Raw genomic sequence first — 18334 nt, 5'->3', positions numbered from 1 at the left:
ACCTGAACCTGTAACGATTACGATTTCAGCTTTATCCAGAAATAAGTCTTCTGGAATGTTTTGTTTTCCAAAAATATTGCTGTTGTGAAATCAACATGTTGCTGGGTGGTTTCTTGTGTTCCCTGCACATATTTGACTTCTGTCTCTTTCTCTCTGCAGTCGCAGTCCAGCCAGACAACACCCAAACCGGCAGCTCAGGTCTCTACTGGAAAGCCTGCACAGTTTGAGGTATTAGACATTCCCCTGTAATGCTGTTTAACTTCTTCTCCTCCTCCCTCAGTCTGTCAAAAGAAACTCATTTGTTGACTGCCAATTTGACCCCTGACCCCCCAGCATTCTGTTGTTCTAGCATTGTTACTTTCTTTCCTGTTCCAGCACAGCTCTTTGGTTAATAGAAAAAGAACATTTTCCTTTTCCTTCCTTCAAACTCAAGGCAGGTAACACCCTGTTTAACCCATTAATGCTGCTCGCAAACCAAGGTTGACAAACTTTGCTGCTTGAATGCTGACTGGAATATTCTCCAGGAAAGACTAATGGAAATGTTAAAAGACTTCATCAGTATTTCAATCAGGAACTCGTAAATTAAGTGGAATGTAACTATATTAGCATGTATATGAACTCTATTGATATACTCAGCCGGAAAAGGGTGGAGTGCTCACTCCGGGTCGGGGATGAGTTCCTGCCCCAAGTGGAGGAGTTCAAGTATCTCGGGGTCTTGTTCTGCGAGTGATGGGAGAAGGGAGCCTCCTGGGTGCCTCCTGGGTGAGGTGTTCTGGGCATGTCCCACCGGGAGGAGGCCTTGGGGCAGACCCAGGACACGCTGGAGAGATTATATCTCTCGGCTGGCCTGGGAACGCCTTGGTGTTCCCCCGGATAAGCTGGAGGAGGTGGCTGGGGAGAGGGAGGTCTGGGCCTCTCTGCTTAGGCTGCTGCCCCCGCGACCCGGCCTCGGATAAAGCGGATGACGATGGATGGATGGATGGATGAACTCTATTGGTAGAAAAAATGTTGCAAAGATCAGCATTTTGTAGGTAAACGGTTTCCAGCTTTGCATGATTGCACAGCACATATATTTAATGACTTAAAAAGAAGAATTGGGATGAGGTGGATGCTTTGGAGAGACCATTTGAGAAGCTTAATGTTAACTTGTCTTATTCATTCCAAAATCCAACAATTGTGTCAATCTTCTAGCTGTTGACTTGAGGTTAAGTTGAATTCTTTATTATTACTTAATACAATGTACCAGTACCACCGGCACCATAACAGCTCTGGAGTGTGTTGCTTCAGGACCATGCTCAACAGCAGATATGGTATTTTAGGAAAGCGGTTACCCCTCCAAACACACCTCTTATGGCCAAATAGTTCATCTTTGTCTCATAGAGTCTCATTTGTCCCATAAAACTTTTCTCCAGAAGGCATTTAGCTTGTCCATGACAACTACAAAAATTTCACGTCACCGTGGACAATAACACTGGTGTCACAGCAGTTTCCAGTTGATGGCAGGCTTGAGCCTGTTGGTTCACAGGTCGTTCCTTAACATCCTGCTCCATTCCCTTTCATCTGGAGGTGACAGTTTGGGTCTTCTTCCACAACATGACAAAGTAGTGACATATCCGATCAAACTTATGTACAGTTGTTTGAACTGATGATCTTGGAAACTGCATTTTTTCAGTTTGTGTAAATCTACAATCCTCCTCCTTAGACCTTCACTATGTTCCTTGGACTTTCCCATTTTTCTGGGTATTGGTGCATCGAGTGAGTGCTGTCAAACTACCAGTTATTCTCAATCATGATCAATAACAAGAAGTCAAAAGGCATTGACCTTGTAAAGTTAAGATTTTGTAGAACATTCTGCACCAATTAAAAGGCAAATTAATCTATATATTTAAGCCACTATGTGTACTTTCAGTTCTGTGGATTAGAGAAAATCCAAAATAAATTAAAATGTGTTCACCCAATACTTGTTTTAAGTTTTTAAAGATGTATGCTGTGCAATCATTGCACCCTTGAAGAAGAAAAGTAAAAAAAAAAACATTTAAAAACCTGAAATGACCACAATATTTATGCTTATGATGAGTCTACGTAAACTTATGACCATAACTGTATTTTATATAAAGTGTACTTCATTAAACACTTTTAATGACTAGTTTTTTTAAAGTAATAATACACTCCATTGCCTGTCATTTATCTATTTTACTTACATACAAATAATGTTTGAACAGAGCAGTGCCAGCCTGAATTGTTTTCACACATCTTTCAGCAGCGGGGCTTAGACGGTGTATAGTTTGGTTCCTGGCTTGTAGAGATAAGGTTTAGTTGGATATTTAGAAGTGAGAGAATTACATGGTTTTATTTTAGACCTATTCACACACTGAGCTTATATTACTCAGTCATTAACCTTCACTGTAAGTATGTCATTGCCCTGCTTCCTTCTTTTTGCTTTGCCACAGTAAAGTACAACTGCTTATGTTTCAGTGTCCATGTGCAATGGGAAAGATAATGTACTGTGCTATAAAAACTATGTCCCTGCAGAATGTATGGTAATTACTATTAGCCGGTTTCTTGTCACATAAAAACACAACTATAATGTTCACCTATTAACCTTACAAATATGGAATCTTACTTGTGTGTTGCTTTTTCTGCAAGTTTAATGACTTTCAGAAAAAGCAGGTTATAATGGAAGCAAAAAAAGGCTGAAAGATTTACTACATCTCAATTTGAATACTTTTGTTACCACAATTCCCTGTAGTACACGTAATAGCATAGCAGTGTTGCAAGTTGTGCAATTACCTAAAATGACAATCACATTTGACCTGGATTGTCATGCTAGCCATGGCATTTTGTGAACATTTTTAACTTAAGTGCCTGATTGCACATAATAATACATTCTTCTACAGTGAGTATGACAGTTTAACACATATAAATGCCAAACAATACAACAGCACGTGAAACGATAATGCTGCTAGCCAGCTTGCTAGCAGTCGCATCAGTATTTCTGCTGAGGATGTGTCCTTTTGGCTTAAATCAGTTGGTGATGCCTTCCTTTAAGCAATAGACGATATAAAACATGGAACCACAGTCACATTACCAACTGATGTGCGGAGCTACGTTATGAAACTGAGTATTGTTGCAATCACCAACATATCTAATTGCTCCCCACCCTCAAGCGTAACCAAGAAGATGTCATTTTAAGATTTCAGGCTAAGATATATTACAGTAGGTTTCACAGTCTCTGTGGCTCTCTTGACGAAAAGTTAACTAGCTTTCACGTGCAAAGCTAAGCACACAGGCAATTCTAGCATCCATAGACCTGTGAAAAAATTGCAGTTGATCAACTTCTCCTCACCTGGTGCATTGCAGACGCCAACATCGGGATCTGGAATTGCTACCAAGCCTGAGGCGGTTACCACGACAACAGGAGGAAGCTCTAATGTTGCAACAGCAGGGAAAGTGGCACCTAAAGCCAAACCAGAGGTAGATAAACTCTGGCGGGTATGAATAAAAGTGGTGGAGGCTTTGAGCGCTTTGGCGTGACATAACATGAATCTCTGCTTCTTTCTTTTGGCCTCAGCACCTCATGTGTGCTCATCACTAGTCATCTCTTTATGCGCTTCATATTTGGTCATCACCGTTTCGCAACATCTTACCTGTCTGTCTGCGACATCTTTCTGGCACGGCCGTTCACTCATCTTGCATCAGAAGCTGGACTGTCACCGTGCCACCATAAAAGATCTGATATGACCTGCATGGGATGAATGCTCCTCACAAACTGTGACACTAACTTCATGAATAACTGTCTCTTTTCACTTTCTTTAAACACATGCTTCTCGATTGTAGACTAACACTACGCTGGCCGGTGCTACTGTTATTGACATGTCGTTTGCAGAGGCGAGTGGCGCTACTAGACAGGTGTTAAAGGTAATGCCATCATGGCCAAAACTCTAGCTAGCGCTTTTTCTTTGCTTTAATCCAACAATCTTTTAAATGATAATGTTTATTTGTATTATTTTATTAGAAATTTTGTGAACTGTGTGTGAGGTATTTGAATATTTCATGAATGCAAATAAATCCCCAAAGTTCAAGGTGATTAAGGCATGAAAAAGCACCAGCATCTGAACCCTTACTGATCACCGGTCATCAGTCTCAGCCCTCGTATTATTTTGAAATCTTTTGGGTAACTGTGACTGAGCTGACCAGTGATCAGTGTCAATTTTCTTCTGCTTCGTTTTCACTAACACGGTGTCAGTACATCTACTGGCTTCCTTGTGTTTTTGAGTAATCATTTGGCGACATGTTTGTAGACTGCACCTGTCTCCCAAGCCAAAGTCGCACCTACAATCCCTCCCACTGCTGGCACTGCAGCAGCCACTTCTGTGGCCGCTCCTAAAGAGTCACCTAAGGACACGGCTAAGGTATAAGCCTGACTACTAATGCCCATCTGAGTCTTCACTGCCTCCATGACTCTTGGGGTGTATCTTTCAAGGCCTACTTGCCTTTCGCTCTTCTTTTCTTCCTTGCAGTCTTATCAGGTTTTTTGGGGTTGTGCTTACTTGAGACTGTCCAGATACCTTATTAGCTTTAGGGGTTTCTTGGAATTTCTTTTCGGATTTTTTTTTTTTTTTTTTTTTTTTTTTTTTTTTGGAAGAACAAGGACTTTCATTCTTTACACTGCAGCTCTTTGCTCAGCATGCCTCTGCTTGTTGTTGCATTTCGTCATAGTCGACGCCCGTCCATTTGCAACATCGCATGCATCATCACTCCGAGTCAGTGAGAAAAAACAAATGAAGAGGAGAGGCATACAGTTTTCTCATCTATTCTGACCCCAGTTTCATTGCACAACACTTCTAGATGAAAGAAGTTGGTGGAGGCTTTCTTTTCCTCACGTGACTTCCTGTCTTTCATTTGTTTCTTTGGGTGTTTTGCATGTATGTAGCAGATCTGCAGTTTTACTTGACATGAACTTGGCCTGTAATAGAATCAAATCTTGTTGTATTTTAGAGTGCCACTGCTGCCACAGTAGTCAAAGCTGATGTTCCTAAAGTTGATCCTGCTAAAACATCAAAGCCAGCTGCAGCAGGCACAGCTGCGGCTGGAAATGTGTCTGTGCAAGGCAAAAAGGAAGAAGCTAAATCAGCGCAAACAAAGGTAGATGTTCCTGAAGCCAAACATGGCGGAGGCTGTGTGTCAACTCTGCCCTCCGTATACTCTGCACAGTGATGATTTTGCATTCAATTCATATTCATCCTCTTGGTCTCTGTGTTTAATGAATGAATGAGGATGTTCTGATGAGGTGTTTTCATGGCTAGCAGGTATTTTTCACACCCATCAAACATTTTTTTTCTGGAAATTCTAAAGTAAAGTCATTTCATTGAAGCAATTAACTAAGAAAGAGTTGGAATTTCTTTTTTTATGGCTGATAATTTCATGATGCCTTACTCCTAATACCACAACGGATATATTGTGTTGTTAAGGTCTGTGGCCTGATTCTGGATCTGTGTTGCAGGTTCAGGCGGAGGTTACATCCACAGCAGCTAAAGGAGCCCAACAGGTAAAGACGTAATGTAGCAGTGCTAGTTTCCTTTGAAAAGCATGTCGCTTGCTCTCGTGTGCTGAGCTGTGTTGCATGCGCAGGCACCTCCGGTGGATGCAATCGACGAGCTGGCCAACATACTACCATCAACTGATTCGTTCGCTCGCCCAGAGCCTGTGTTCACGGGGCCAGAGGTCAAAGAGGTATAGCATAGCCACAGTGTGCAAGCATACATGTTGGAGTGTGTGTGTATGCTTTAGAAAGTGAGCAGCAAGCTGCATGGGCCTTTAGTGTGTAACCGTGTAATGCATGTGTCACAGCATGACATCACCTCTGAGAAAGGTCAGAAGTGTGGAGAAAGGGACGACACACTGCCTCCAAACTACAGATTCAAAAATACGGTCAGTGTGCACCACTTTCCACTGCTTTCTAAACTTTCTACCCAACCTCACCTTGTTTTTGCTTTTGTGTGCTTCACTGACAAATTCGTAGGGGCTACTTAATGTTGGTAGGAAACTGTCACTTTTAGCTTATGTTCTTTAGACAAAGTTGCTTTACAGGCATGACTTTGACACCAAATTAAAGCTTTAGGACTGATAACCTGTTAGTATGAAGCAAGAGTGGCTGACTCCTGCATCTGGAAGGATATTTGATCCAGATTAGTCTGATATTTTCATGTGAAAATCAAGAGGAGCCTTTTCCTATTCCTGACCTACGGCAGGAAATGTCCAATTTGACCTTGCAATATAAAATCTTGCCAAAATCTCAAATCCAGATTACATCCAAAACGTAATTGCTTTAAAGAAAAACCAAGCTCCATTTCTTTTTTTGGTAACATTTTCATGCAAATCCATCAGCAATGTATTAAAAAATGATCCTGCTAAACAAAAAGAAGCAGACAAACCAAACCAATCAACAATTACTACTGGCATGTTTATTACATAGAATTAGAATTAGAAGGCCTTTTCAGATCTTAAATGTTCAGATCTTAAATTTTATTTTTCTTACCAAGTGTAAAACTACTTTCTACTTTAAGGAGCTTGCAAAGAAAAGCGTCTGGACTTCTTTAAGTTACTTGAAGACGTTTCACCTCTCATCCAAGAAGCTTCTTCAGTTCTAAGGTTCTAAGGAAGCTTCTTGGATGAGAGGTGAAATGTCTTCAAGTAACTTAAAGAAGTCCAGACGCTTTTCTTTGCAAGCTCCTTTGACTACGATGACCTGGATGACTGAGAACCTTCACAGACATACTTTCTACTTTCTAGGGTCGAGCTCCTGCAGATGCTAAACCTGTGGATGTCCCTGTAAGTAAAGCTTTTCAAACTCCTGCTATCAGTTCTTTGTAGTCCAGATAACTCACACACGCAGGAAGTGCTGTTTCCACTGTATAATCTACTCGTTCCTGGGTGGAGAATGTGTTGGGTGTTGTCCTAAGAAACCACCTTCTCCGTTTGAGCTTGTTGGCTCCTGTCCGACCAAACCCAAACACTCACAAATATACGTGCCCTGTCACATGCACACTTACATTGCGCACAGTGATACACCAGTTAAACCGAGGAATGTGTTCATAGTTACTCACAGTCACTAACACACCCACATTTGCATCATAGCCGACTCCCACTTTGGCCTCCTGGCATGGAACAAGCTTTTTTGGTTCAGTGTCTCACCAAGTCTTTCTGTTCTTTCTTCCTGTGTGAATTTAATGGTTTCAATTTTGTGGTGGTCATATTTTTGTGGAGTCAACACGATTTGTATCACCTGCGTCTCTTTAGAGAGAGAATTTGTGAGTTTTTGGCGTCTGTGGAATGTAAAGGGTGTGTCTGTACTTTTCCTTCACTGTTGGTACAAGTCTGGTTTGCATTATTTTGCCTTTTGATTTGGTCACTCATGCCCTCTAGTGGAACTTTGGAGCAATTCTTTCTGACTGAGTTATTTTAGGTTGGTGTAACGCACAGTATTTTTCATTTCAGAAACCACTGAGCACAGACGCGGCCCTTGATTCCCTTTCAGCTGATTTTAAATCAACTGGTCAGCCTGGACCCAAGAAACAAGAGGTCAGTCTTTAAGCATGAAGCACTTAGCTGCTACTTCCATTTGATGTATGTGCTGCACACTCCTAGTATGGCACCTGTGCTGTAGACTGTATTGGCTCCAGTAATATCATTTTTGTCTTAAAGGTCTAAAAAGTCTCATTGTGTTTTTTTTTTGTTTTTTTTTCCATCAATAAAATAAATAGCAAAAGGTACATGTTGAGACTATAAGTGCCTCTTCTGCTGGCCCTGCGAACTTTGCACCTCCTCCTGTGAAGGTAAATTGACATTTTTAAGTCCCTGATGTGTCATTACAGCAGAGTCTGGCTGCAGAGGCTGATGCCTTTTTGTCCCTGCTGTCCCTTTCGTTGCAGAAAGCGGAAACTCCTGCAGCAGTTCCTCCTATGGCGGCTCCTCCAGCTGATAAAAAAGCTAAGATGGAGAAAGTCTCAGATGACTTCTCACTGGAGGCTGGACTCTCTTCTTCCAGCACGGTACTTTTACTGTAATGGTTACTTACAGATCTTAGCTCTGTCTTAAAATGTTTTAATAAGTAAATTTCTTATGGCTGTTAAAGTTAAAGCCAAAATTTTTCTACACTGAAAATAAACCTGTTTAAAGTTGCATTGTCATTCTGCATGGATCAGTAAAAACTAAAACATTTGTCTGTTTGCTCTTGTAGAAAGCAGTATCTCCTGCGGCTGCTCCTGCTGATAAGAAAGCCAAGATGGATAAAACCACTCCTGTCAAGGCTGGACTGGATACCAAAGCAGGCACCAAGCCCAAGACCAGTGAGGTGAGATGCAGGAGATGAGGTTAAACAACACGGGTGTCATTAGCTTGTCATAAACGCCATGTTCTCTCTTCAGGGTGACTCCATGTCTCTGGATGCTCTCGGTGCTCTGTGTGACACACTACCAAAAGATGCACCAAAACCTGAACCCCCCAAAGTCAGACCTCAGGACATTGTATCGGTAAGAGGCACAAACAGCTGCACTGTCTTAAGCAGCAACTCTGCGGTCACTTTAGTTCAGTTACACATAAGATTCATTGCTAGACGATGTCTCACTTTGTCCCCTTTACTTTGTACAGGAGGGAAAAGTGAAGAGCGAGAAGGGTGTACGTGTAGGAGAGAGGGAGGACACGCTTCCTCCAGATTACAGGTTCAAAGAGGAAGACCTCAAAAAACTGCCTCCTCCAAAACCCGAGGTGAGCCCAGAGTGAATCCATTTAACGATGAGCTCCACTGATGATAGATTTTTGAGGCCAGTGTTGATACTGATATTTAAAAAGTTTTCGATTTTATAGGTTTGTTTTCTTTGTATGCACATAACATCACATTTTATGAGGGTAATATCAGGAATCTTGAAGAATGTCAAATATCTTCTCTTTCTTTACGTCATATCTGCCCGACCCGACCCTTGCAGCCCAAGATGGACGCTGATGATGCTCTGGACATTTTGTCTGGGGACTTCAGTACTGCTTCAACAGCTCCTGCTGTCCAGGCTCCTGTCTGCTCCTCAGCTGCTCCTGTGCAGGTAAGCTCTGTCTTGATCAGTGACACCACTGTATAAAATCTAATATCCAGTTTTAATGGTGTTTTGTGATTGCTGCAGAAATCTCCCGCTCCTCCCACTGATAAGAAAGCCAAGGTGGAGGCTGGACTCTCAGCAACTACTGCTAAGGTACAGCAGAACTTCTTACAATCATTTTTTTTTTAAAGAGATCTGTAAAATAACAGTGTACATCATGGCATAAGTTATATACTGAGTGAAATAGCAAGATTTATTTTGAGTTGGGCTTTTTCTTTACTGCCATCTGTGTCGTGTGGTGTAGAAAGTGGAATCAGCTGCAGCTCCTCCTGCGGCTGGGCCCGGTGCTCCTTCTGCTGAGAAGAAAGCACAACAACACAAACCTGCCGCTGGGAAGGACACCAAACCAGAGACCAACAAGGTTTGACATAGGATGTTTGGAGTCATTTTTCTTCTTTTTTGCCCTTCTTCCTGTTCTTGTTTCACTTCATATTCTTTAGACAGACATTTTATTTTTAATAGTTTGATAAATCCTGTTCTGTCTTCAGGGTGGCTCCATGTCTCTGGATGCTCTCAGTGCTCTGGGCGACACATTACCAGCAGATGCACCAAAACCTGAATCCCCCGAACTCAAACCTAAAGATATCGTCTCTGTAAGAGTGAAGCTACACCCTAGCATTAAATTCACAGCTTTTGATAACTTTTTTTTTTTTCTTCCACCAGGTAATTTTGTTCTCTTTCTCTATGTACAGGAGGGCAAAGTGAAGGCGGAGGAGGGTGTACGTGTAGGAGAGCGAGACGACACTCTTCCACCAGATTACAGGTTTAAAGATAAAGACCCCAAAAAACTGCCACCTCCAAAACCCGAGGTGAGACTGAAGGAAATTTACTTTATGGGTTAAACCTCAGCACATTAAGCTTATGAAACTCGTAGATCTACAACTGTTGAACATTTAGTAACTTGATTTAAGCTTTACTTTGTCTCCTCCCGCAGCCCAAGATGGACACTGATGATGCTGTGGACATTTTGTCTGGAGACTTTAGTTTATCATCAGATCCTCCTCTTGTCGTCTGCTTGCCACCTGCTCCTGTCGTCTGCTTGCCACCTCCTCCTCCTGTCGTCTGCTCCATAGATCTTCCTCCTGTCGTCTTATTCGAAGCTCCTCCTCCTGTCGTCTGCTACGCCTCTCCTAAACTGGTACACTGTGAATCAGTTATTTGTTCCTGCACATAAACATTGCACGTATCTCTAAAAATGAAAAGCCTCCATCTTTTTTTTTTTTGGAGTCCCTACAAAATTCCACAAAATATAAAACTGCATTGTTTCAGTGCTTTGTTTCAAACTCTTATCTCTGCTTTTCAGTTCAAAGAAGTGTCACCTGTACTTTCTGAAGAGTTTGTGGCTTCATCTGAGGCTTCTGGAGTTCATGCACCAGTCCCTCCTCCATCACAGAAGCCACCAGAGGTAAACCTGTTGGTGTGAATGCAGGTTTTTGCAGAAACTATTTTTTTTTCCTTCCATAGAGGATTTCCCTGCCAAGCAAATAAATAATTATTATTTTGTTTTTATTTTTGCCACCATGGCTGTCATTGTGCCCTTTTACATTCATGTCTTTGTTTTCACTCCTTTTTTCCATCTCTGCGTTTCTGCAGAAAACAGTCTGTCCCGTGGAACAACCTAACAAAGTCGATGTAAGCGCACAACAGACAAAGCCCAAAATTGAGAAGGTAACTGTGAGGAATCAAAAGCCTTCTGATTTCTTTTGGCTTTAGTTTTTCATTTATCATTCAGAGCTGTATAACATGCCTTGTCTAAAACTGGCCTATGAAGTTCCTCTTCTCTCACCCCTCAGGGTGACTCCATCTCTCTGGATGCTCTCAGTGCTCTCAGCGAAACACTGCCAACAGAAGCACCAAAGCCAGAGTCTCCAGAACTCAGACCTGAGGATATTGTCCCGGTATGTGGTGCCCAAAAACATATAGTGTTGTTTTGTTATGAGTGACATATTTATATTTTATTCCAGTAATAGTATACCAGTACAACTGAATTATCCATGCACATATTTGGGGTTTTTTAAACACTTGTCCTGTTTAGAACCCTTTTAAAAAATCTGTATTTAGGAGAAACAGAGTGTCTGGACCAGCCAGTCATTCACCTTTTTCCCCTTTTCCAGGAGGGCAAAGTCAAAAAGGAGAAGGGTGTGCGTGTAGGAGAGAGGGAGGATACACTTCCTCCAGATTACAGATTTAAAGAGGAAGATCTCAAAAAACTGCCTGCTCCCAAACCTGAGGTGAGCCCAGGGCAAATCTATTTCTAAGCAACAAAAGTTAGATATTTATTAATGGATAAAAAGCCATAAAGAATATGTACATTTAGTAATTAAAATAACGGCTTATTTTCTCTCTTTATCTTCTCCTGCAGCCCAAGATAAATACTGATGATGCTCTGGATATTTTGTCTGGAGACTTCAGCTCTTCAGCCGCTCCTGCTGTCCAGGCTCCTGTCGTCTGCTCGTCAGCTCCTCCTGCACAGGTACCAATCACGGAAAGCAATAGTATTAATTTCAAGTTGAGTATTATCGATTTTAAGCATAGGATTGTATTCGGTCTCCCCCTCAGGCCTCTGCAGACGCTGCTCTTAAGTCCTTGGCCGGAGACTTGGTTGCCTCCAGCGCTGCACCGGCAGTGAAGTCAGAACCTCGTATTCCTACACAAACAAAGCCACAGGTAAAGGCTCAAGTGTTTCTCATCTACTTATACTCTTTATACAACTATCTGCAGCTACATCAAAATCATATTTTTTTCTGGGGTTGTTGCACATTCAGCTGGAAGCTGGAGCAGACAATGCCCTTGATGCTCTGTCAGACACCTTGGGGGACATCAAACCTGTCCCTCAGCCCGCCCCAGGTCCTGTTAAAGATCCCGTCAAGGTAGCCAGCATGGTTTAAAATAATAATAGAAATAATTTAAAATAATAATAAAAAATCTGCATGCCACTTCAGCTGTTTTGATTTGCCTTGTTGTTGCAGGAGAAAACGATTGCTGAGGAGAAGCTTATTAAAATGGGAGAGAGAGATGACGCACTACCACCAGAGTATCGACCCACTGAGGAAGACCGTAAGGTAACCTGACAGCCTTTGAAATGAGATCCTAAAAGTGAAGTACATTTACTTAGCAGTCCATCAATTACTCTACCAATCCATGCATTTACTCAGTACAACTCCTACTTTAAAGATGTGAACATATAGATGTTGTTCTTCCACTTGATAGTCTGCTGCAAGCTGGGTTGGGTAATGAGAATTACATTAAATATTGTGAACTAATAACAATACAAAACATGATCAGGGACACTATTCATTCATTTAACTGTATTTTTCAGTCGGTATGTAATATTGTGAAAACAGAAGTCTTTTACATTATATAATCTTGTTATTTACTAATAAGTAAATCTTCTGACTAGTCCATCCATACACTACTGAAGACTGCAACATGTGACAGGGACATTTATAAAGTGTAGTATAGCATTTGTTGCTTTATTGAGAGTCTAAACTTCATGAATTTCATTTTAAAGAAAATGGAAGAAGCAAAGAAAAAAGCTGCCACCATCCCCAAGGAGGTCAGTTCCTCACACAATATTTCTAAAATAAAATAAACATTAATGACATATGTGAAAGATGACAATAAAGCATTCCCTTTTTAACACTCTGTAGAAGAGTATGGATGAAACAACAGCCTTAGAAATGCTGTCCAGTGACTTCTCTGATGCTCCCAAGCCTGGTGCACCGGTCACCTCGTGTGCTGCCACAACAAAGTTGGAACCTCCTGCGCTGGACTCAGCTCCTCTGAAGGTAGTGGAGAAATAAAACCTACCATTTCTACTCCTTCCGGCTAATATTAGCTAAACTCCATCAAGGTGTGAGACGTGTCTGTCTTACCTTAACTGAGCGTTGTGAGGTTTGACTCATAGTTCGTGCCGACCATAATCCTAATCTTTGCTTTCACAATAGATTACTTGCTCATCCTAAAAAAGGAACAATGAGCTCATACCAGGGAGAGCCACCTAATAGGCTGTGATTGCGACTATCACTGATGATTACTTACAGTGTTAAAAATGGTCCTTACTTAGTTGTTTTATACCATCTTTGTACCTGAAACCACTTCTAGAAAATGCTTTCGTATGATCTTCTTGAGTTTATTAACTGTTATTTATTTATTCTTGCTTTTCTAGCCGATGGCTGGTCCTGTTCTGGAGTCCCTGTCTGATACCCTGCTTCCAGATCCAGTAAAAGGCAAATCTAAAACAGACAAACCAAAGGTAAAAATCTATATGACTATTTAGAAGTGTTTAAATATTACACTTTACTATAAGAAATAGGGCCAAATGTACATCTTTTTCTTGGAAGCTTCTAAGAAAAACGCTTCTGACTAAACTGCACTTCAGAAGAATGATTGCAGAACATTTATTTCTCATCGGTACATGGCGCCCCCTATAGGTTTCCTTACTAGCTGTTACTGTGTCTGTGCTCACTACGTCATGGAGCAGTGTGAATTGTAGAGCCTAATCAAGGTGTCGACTTTGTTACAGGGAAAAAGCAAGTCAAAGCCAAAATCTAAAGTAAGCAAATCGTCTGCTGCATGAAGGCCTAATTTAGGCTGAATAAGCAACGTATCTGTGCACTTATAACTGAGCCAAAGTCTCACAGCAGAAGCAGTTATTGAATTCTAATTTCTGCAGGGGCCTCCACATAGTGGCATGTGACATGCTCCTCACGCTGCTTTGCCTGATGTTGATTTCAGCCTGTAATACTGCAAAGGCATGAATTCTTCTTTATCATTTTTAATACTTATTTGTTAAAAACATCAGAAACAACAAGCAGAGGAACCATCTGCCCCTGACCAGCTATCAGCTCAGAGAAGCTCAGACGTTGTGCCAACTTCTACAAAGAAGGGAGCCAAGAGCTAGGTCACATGGTAAGATTTGTCATATTTAAGTGATTAAAAAAAAACCCTGAATATTAGGAGGATAGATATCAAGTCTTTAAACTGACTGCTAAATATCACTTGTTACAGGTTGTCGCTTTAAATCTGTCCTCCAGGCCACGTGGACGCATCGGTGAGGGAGCTGCTCTCTGGATAACGATTCTATTTTTGTAAATTGTTAAGAATGTATATTGGAGTCAAGAAAAAACCTACACATACCCATAACATTTACGCAATGCACACACATAGAAGCACAAACGGACATGCACGCACACTTAAACAGCTATCTGCTTTACAGTTCAAAGATAAGAAATTTTGTTTTGGGTTTTTTTGGGTTTTTTTTAGAGAATATAAAAGAGACTTTTAAAAACTGGATGGAAATGAAAGAAGTGAAACTGTGGGAAAACTTTTTGGGTGCCAAGAATCACGCATGTACATCACAGTTGACAAGTGGGGTTTTGTTTGTTTAGTTTTTTCCTTTTTCCTCCAGCAAAACACTTCTATTTCAACACCGGTGACCTAAACCTCCTGGTGTTGTGACATTAGTCGGAGCAGTGGAGACTGTCAACTTGTGTGAGAGCAGTATGGAGTAGGTGTATAGCACCAGGAAGTTTTGTGCAATCCAGATGTGCACACACACAAAAAGTTTTTCTATCGTGATTGGACACCATTACATAAGACACTAGTGTACAGCTTAGTTCGCTTATATTTTAAACAATACATAGTTTACATTATTGAATATGTGGATTTCCCAGGAGGTGTTCTAATTAATTCTGTATTGGAGAGCTTTTTGCAAATGCCTCTCTTTAAACAGAGCAATATCTGTCAAGTAGAAGGTCTTTTTCTGTGTATTTGGGTTTGCAGAAAGGGGGGAAAAAAGACGTTCAAAAGTGCACTTATTGAAGCAGGATGTTTACAAGCTTTGTAAACTGCCGTTGTTTGTGAGCTGTAAAAGAGTTTTGCTCTACGTAACACAACACTGTAATTTACAAAGGGCTATTGCTTTCAATTGTAAAGTTAGTCACTATAATTCCACCCTTTTTTTTGTAGAGTTAAGCCAAGATATGAGATGTATAAGGGGAAATGCTAACTAAATTGAAAAAAATAAATACATAAATAAATCATGCAGTATCGTTTTATTATTATTGTACCTTAAAAGAGAAACAAAAGATAACATTAACTGACTTAATATGCTGGAGAAAATAACTAGATATTGTAGGAAAGGTGAACAAACAATGTGTTTGTAAAGGTGCAAGGGGAAATGTGTATGTATTAAAGTGCGTGGGAGTGTAATCTCCTATGAAAGAATTTTTTTATCCGCTTGACTTGTGGTTTTGCGCTCTGCTTACAGTTGTAGCACCCCACTTCCTTTAGACTCAAGGGGGGGGGGCTTAGAAAACAAATGTCTTTTGCTCAAATCTACTTTTATGCCAAGACCCTGAATGACTGATGGGAGTCCAAATGAGTGGGTTTGATGTGTGGAAAAATAAAATCTAATAAAGACAAATACAGTTCATTGAAGAAGGAATGCTTGTCTGAGTGGTTTTATTTTTTTATTTTAGTTTGTACAGCGTTTTATGTTGAAAATAGAAACAAGAATTTTTTTTTTTTTTTTTTGAGGATGTACAACGATTAAAAGCAAAAACAAAAGAACATGCCATATTTGTTCTTTTCAGTATTACTCTACAGCCTTAGAAACATGTGAATGAATAAAATCAAATACTTTTCAAGTGTAATTTTAAACAAGCCATAAAAAAAATCTGCTTTAAATTGTTTTGATGACTAAATGCGAGTGCAGCAATTCAAATAGTGTGTGCAGAATGCAAAACAAAAGCACACTGTTATTGCTTTTAAAACTTCCCAAAAAATTCAATACAAAATATTTAAAAGAATAAATTCAAAAGAATTATATACAATTGTTGCTCACAGTTCAGAAACAAAATGAATTCTTCTCAGGATCATTTTCAGCCGTACCCGTAACCATAAGAATTGATGTGGATTTGCAAAATAAACTCTTTAAACCACACAATTATCATTAAAAGGGTTCAATCTACCTGTGACAAAACGGTGTTAGCCATCAAGCCACATGAAAATTATAACTCAATGCTGGCAATAAAAGGCTTTCCATTTATGCGCTGAATACACAACCACTTTAAAACCATCTCATATTTTCACAAACAAAGAAAATGTTTTAGGCTGACTTTAGCAAACAGGATGAGAAGATGCAGCAATAGCGTTAAAGAAAAAAAGAAGTGTCACATTTCACCATTTAGATTAAACATATCTGCCGGGCATCACTTCTTTTGCAGGAGGCGCCGTTCGAGGTCTAAATTTTAAAAGAAAAAAAGAGATGTAAATTTAGATGATTAATACAAATAATAATTAGTAACCTTTGTCTTTTTTAATGTAAAAAGGGACTGTTTTCTTCAAATAGACTGCAAGTGTAATTGGAAATAGGGAGAAAAAACACATTCAACAACAATCATAATATACTATAGGTATAGGTATTTAATTTTTTTATTTGAATATTAATATTATATAATACGTTTTTTTCAAAAATTAAATATTAATGAAAATAAGAAGAAAAAAATCGCTGAACAATATTAACAAAAAAAGTCTAAAATGTCATTTTGCTGTGTGGGTGTGGTTCCTGATGTTGGACTAATAACTAAGTCTTCCTCATTTATTCATGGAGTGTATTCCTAGACTAAAATGGAACAATAATGTTAAATTTAATTTAATTTAATTTAATTTAATTTAAAATAAATAAAGGAATAACTTACCTTCTTTTGTGATGGTGTGGGCATCTCCGTGTCCTTATCCCTACATGCAATTAAAATTATTTAAACTTAAGGTGAAAATATAGATTTTACAATAGTTTTCAGCTTTCCAAGTGCAGAAAATGACAGAATTTTATATATTATTCAGTTCCAAATTTTATGCACATGAAGATCATGTAGATTTCATATTGAAGATGCACTTACGATTGCAGTACAATATGGTGACGATGAGGAGCAGAAGAAAAAGGCCACAGCCACCAGCAAGAGCTCCCAACATTATTGGACTACAATTAAAAGCAGAACTGGACTCCCCTTCTGAAAATGAACCAACCTTGTTTACCAACTTTTTCTACTCACAGAATTTTAAACATGAATATGATAAATGTTATAACACATCATTGTGATTTGGAACACTTGCCTCCTGCTGTCTTGCCTTCACAATCACAGGTTACAATTTTGGGCACACTCGGTTTGGTGGTGCATGTTGGTGGTGCTTCAGTTTTATCTTCAGTTTTATCTAAAAAAAAAAAAAAAGAGAAGAAGTTAAAGTTATGTGTAAACATACTAAAACAATAAACAAAACAATAAATTAAACCAAACAAAGAAACATAACTTACCTGCAGATATTTGTGTTATTTCTCCAAACACCAATGTATTACCTTGGATAAGTGACGCACAGCCATATAGGCCAGCGTCGGTTTTTTTGAAGGACTTCAGTGATAGACGATTATTTGTGTAAGTGTAGAGCTCATCAAAGTTTGTTGCTGATGCCTTTTTTAAGCCAGTTTTGCTGAAAGACCCAATGAATTCCATGTGATTGCTTAGAACTCGAAACCAGACAATCATGCTGGCCCCCGTTGTGTTTTTAGGTGTACAGCTGATATCAATCCTATCCCCTTCCTTTGCTCTTTGGACTTTGAAAGTTCCTGAAGTGAATTCTAAAAGATTTTATAAAATGAGAGAAGAAAAAAAACATTCTGTGTCTGGGAACAATACACCATAAACAAACAAAAAAAAACCCCAAATCAGATAACACTTAATAATTAAGTTCAACTTACTCTGATAAGACACCACAATCACCAGAATCAGAAGCCATTTTTGGTCCATTTTAATCTTGCAGACGAGAATAGGAGCTAAACACGTCCTTTTCGTGTTTATTGAAGTGTGCTGGGAGATAATTCAGCGTGATATGAAACCCCGCCCCAGCTGTAACCTTCTTCTCTGCTCTGTCAAATGGGACCATTGCAGCAGAGTCTTGCAGAGACCTCCTGCAACACGATCGTGGTCTGCACAATGTTTGTAACCCACCCAATCTGCACTTCACTCCTCTACCTCTGGTTTGAAGCATTGAACATCACTACTTTATCCACAAACTATTGGCACACAAATGCAGCAGTGCGCAGTATGTAGGCTGAAAATGGATGAGATAGGAAGTGAAAACGATGCACACCAAACATAGTTCACGCAACTCTACACCAATTCTGC

At 39.8% G+C, this 18334-nt stretch overlaps 2 protein-coding genes across 19 annotated transcripts in view; one reads left to right on the top strand and one right to left on the bottom strand.

Annotated features, from left to right (window-relative positions):
- Positions 1-15597, top strand: part of cast (calpastatin) — a 32326-nt gene extending 16729 nt beyond the window's left edge. For 5 of the 18 annotated variants that reach the window (XM_006784574.3, XM_006784572.3, XM_087840613.1 and 2 more), the window contains 34 exons: positions 160-228; positions 3361-3474; positions 4302-4412; positions 4999-5145; positions 5504-5548; positions 5632-5733; positions 5851-5931; positions 6793-6831; positions 7498-7581; positions 7764-7835; positions 7932-8051; positions 8240-8353; positions 8427-8531; positions 8650-8766; positions 8985-9095; positions 9174-9242; positions 9394-9510; positions 9638-9742; positions 9842-9958; positions 10084-10287; positions 10453-10554; positions 10743-10817; positions 10943-11047; positions 11264-11380; positions 11512-11622; positions 11709-11816; positions 11915-12019; positions 12119-12211; positions 12661-12705; positions 12800-12937; positions 13318-13404; positions 13675-13704; positions 13954-14060; positions 14160-15597. In XM_006784574.3, the coding sequence (XP_006784637.2) occupies positions 160-228; positions 3361-3474; positions 4302-4412; positions 4999-5145; positions 5504-5548; positions 5632-5733; positions 5851-5931; positions 6793-6831; positions 7498-7581; positions 7764-7835; positions 7932-8051; positions 8240-8353; positions 8427-8531; positions 8650-8766; positions 8985-9095; positions 9174-9242; positions 9394-9510; positions 9638-9742; positions 9842-9958; positions 10084-10287; positions 10453-10554; positions 10743-10817; positions 10943-11047; positions 11264-11380; positions 11512-11622; positions 11709-11816; positions 11915-12019; positions 12119-12211; positions 12661-12705; positions 12800-12937; positions 13318-13404; positions 13675-13704; positions 13954-14052 (3258 nt within the window). In that variant the 3' untranslated portion in view covers positions 14053-14060; positions 14160-15597. Of the gene's footprint in view, positions 1-159; positions 229-3360; positions 3475-3837; positions 3919-4301; positions 4413-4998; positions 5146-5503; positions 5549-5631; positions 5734-5850; positions 5932-6792; positions 6832-7497; positions 7582-7763; positions 7836-7931; positions 8052-8239; positions 8354-8426; positions 8532-8649; positions 8767-8984; positions 9096-9173; positions 9243-9393; positions 9511-9637; positions 9743-9841; positions 9959-10083; positions 10288-10452; positions 10555-10742; positions 10818-10942; positions 11048-11263; positions 11381-11511; positions 11623-11708; positions 11817-11914; positions 12020-12118; positions 12212-12660; positions 12706-12799; positions 12938-13317; positions 13405-13674; positions 13705-13953; positions 14061-14159 lie in introns of all 18 variants that reach the window. The other 13 variants (XM_035905129.2, XM_006784577.3, XM_006784578.3 and 10 more) reach the window with 9 other exon arrangements.
- Positions 15598-16343: 746 nt separating this feature from the next.
- Positions 16344-18006, bottom strand: cd8a (CD8a molecule). The gene is made up of 6 exons (XM_087840616.1): positions 17908-18006; positions 17467-17787; positions 17268-17366; positions 17054-17164; positions 16853-16892; positions 16344-16395 (listed from the first exon to the last, which is right to left on the bottom strand). The coding sequence occupies exons 1-6, from the start codon at positions 17954-17956 to the stop codon at positions 16344-16346; spliced, it is 672 nt and encodes a 223-aa protein (XP_087696742.1). The 5' UTR covers positions 17957-18006.
- Between the last annotated feature and the right edge of the window lie 328 nt (positions 18007-18334).

Source organism: Neolamprologus brichardi, chromosome 5 (genome assembly GCF_056152115.1).
Source record: "Neolamprologus brichardi isolate AB-2024 chromosome 5, ASM5615211v1, whole genome shotgun sequence".
NCBI lineage: Eukaryota > Metazoa > Chordata > Actinopteri > Cichliformes > Cichlidae > Neolamprologus > Neolamprologus brichardi.
Note: the sequence above shows the minus strand (reverse complement) of the source record. Positions and strands in the feature narration are given on the sequence as shown.

Bases quoted from the DNA above. Each gene is read 5' to 3' on its own strand.
- cd8a (XM_087840616.1), bottom strand. From the start codon at position 17,956: ATGGACCAAAAATGGCTTCTGATTCTGGTGATTGTGGTGTCTTATCAG. The intron at 17,367-17,466 runs GTAAGTTATGTT...TTTTTTTTTTAG, and splicing joins AATAACACAAATATCTGCAG to ATAAAACTGAAGATAAAACT. The intron at 16,396-16,852 runs GTAAGTTATTCC...TTTAAAATTTAG, and splicing joins CCACACCATCACAAAAGAAG to ACCTCGAACGGCGCCTCCTG.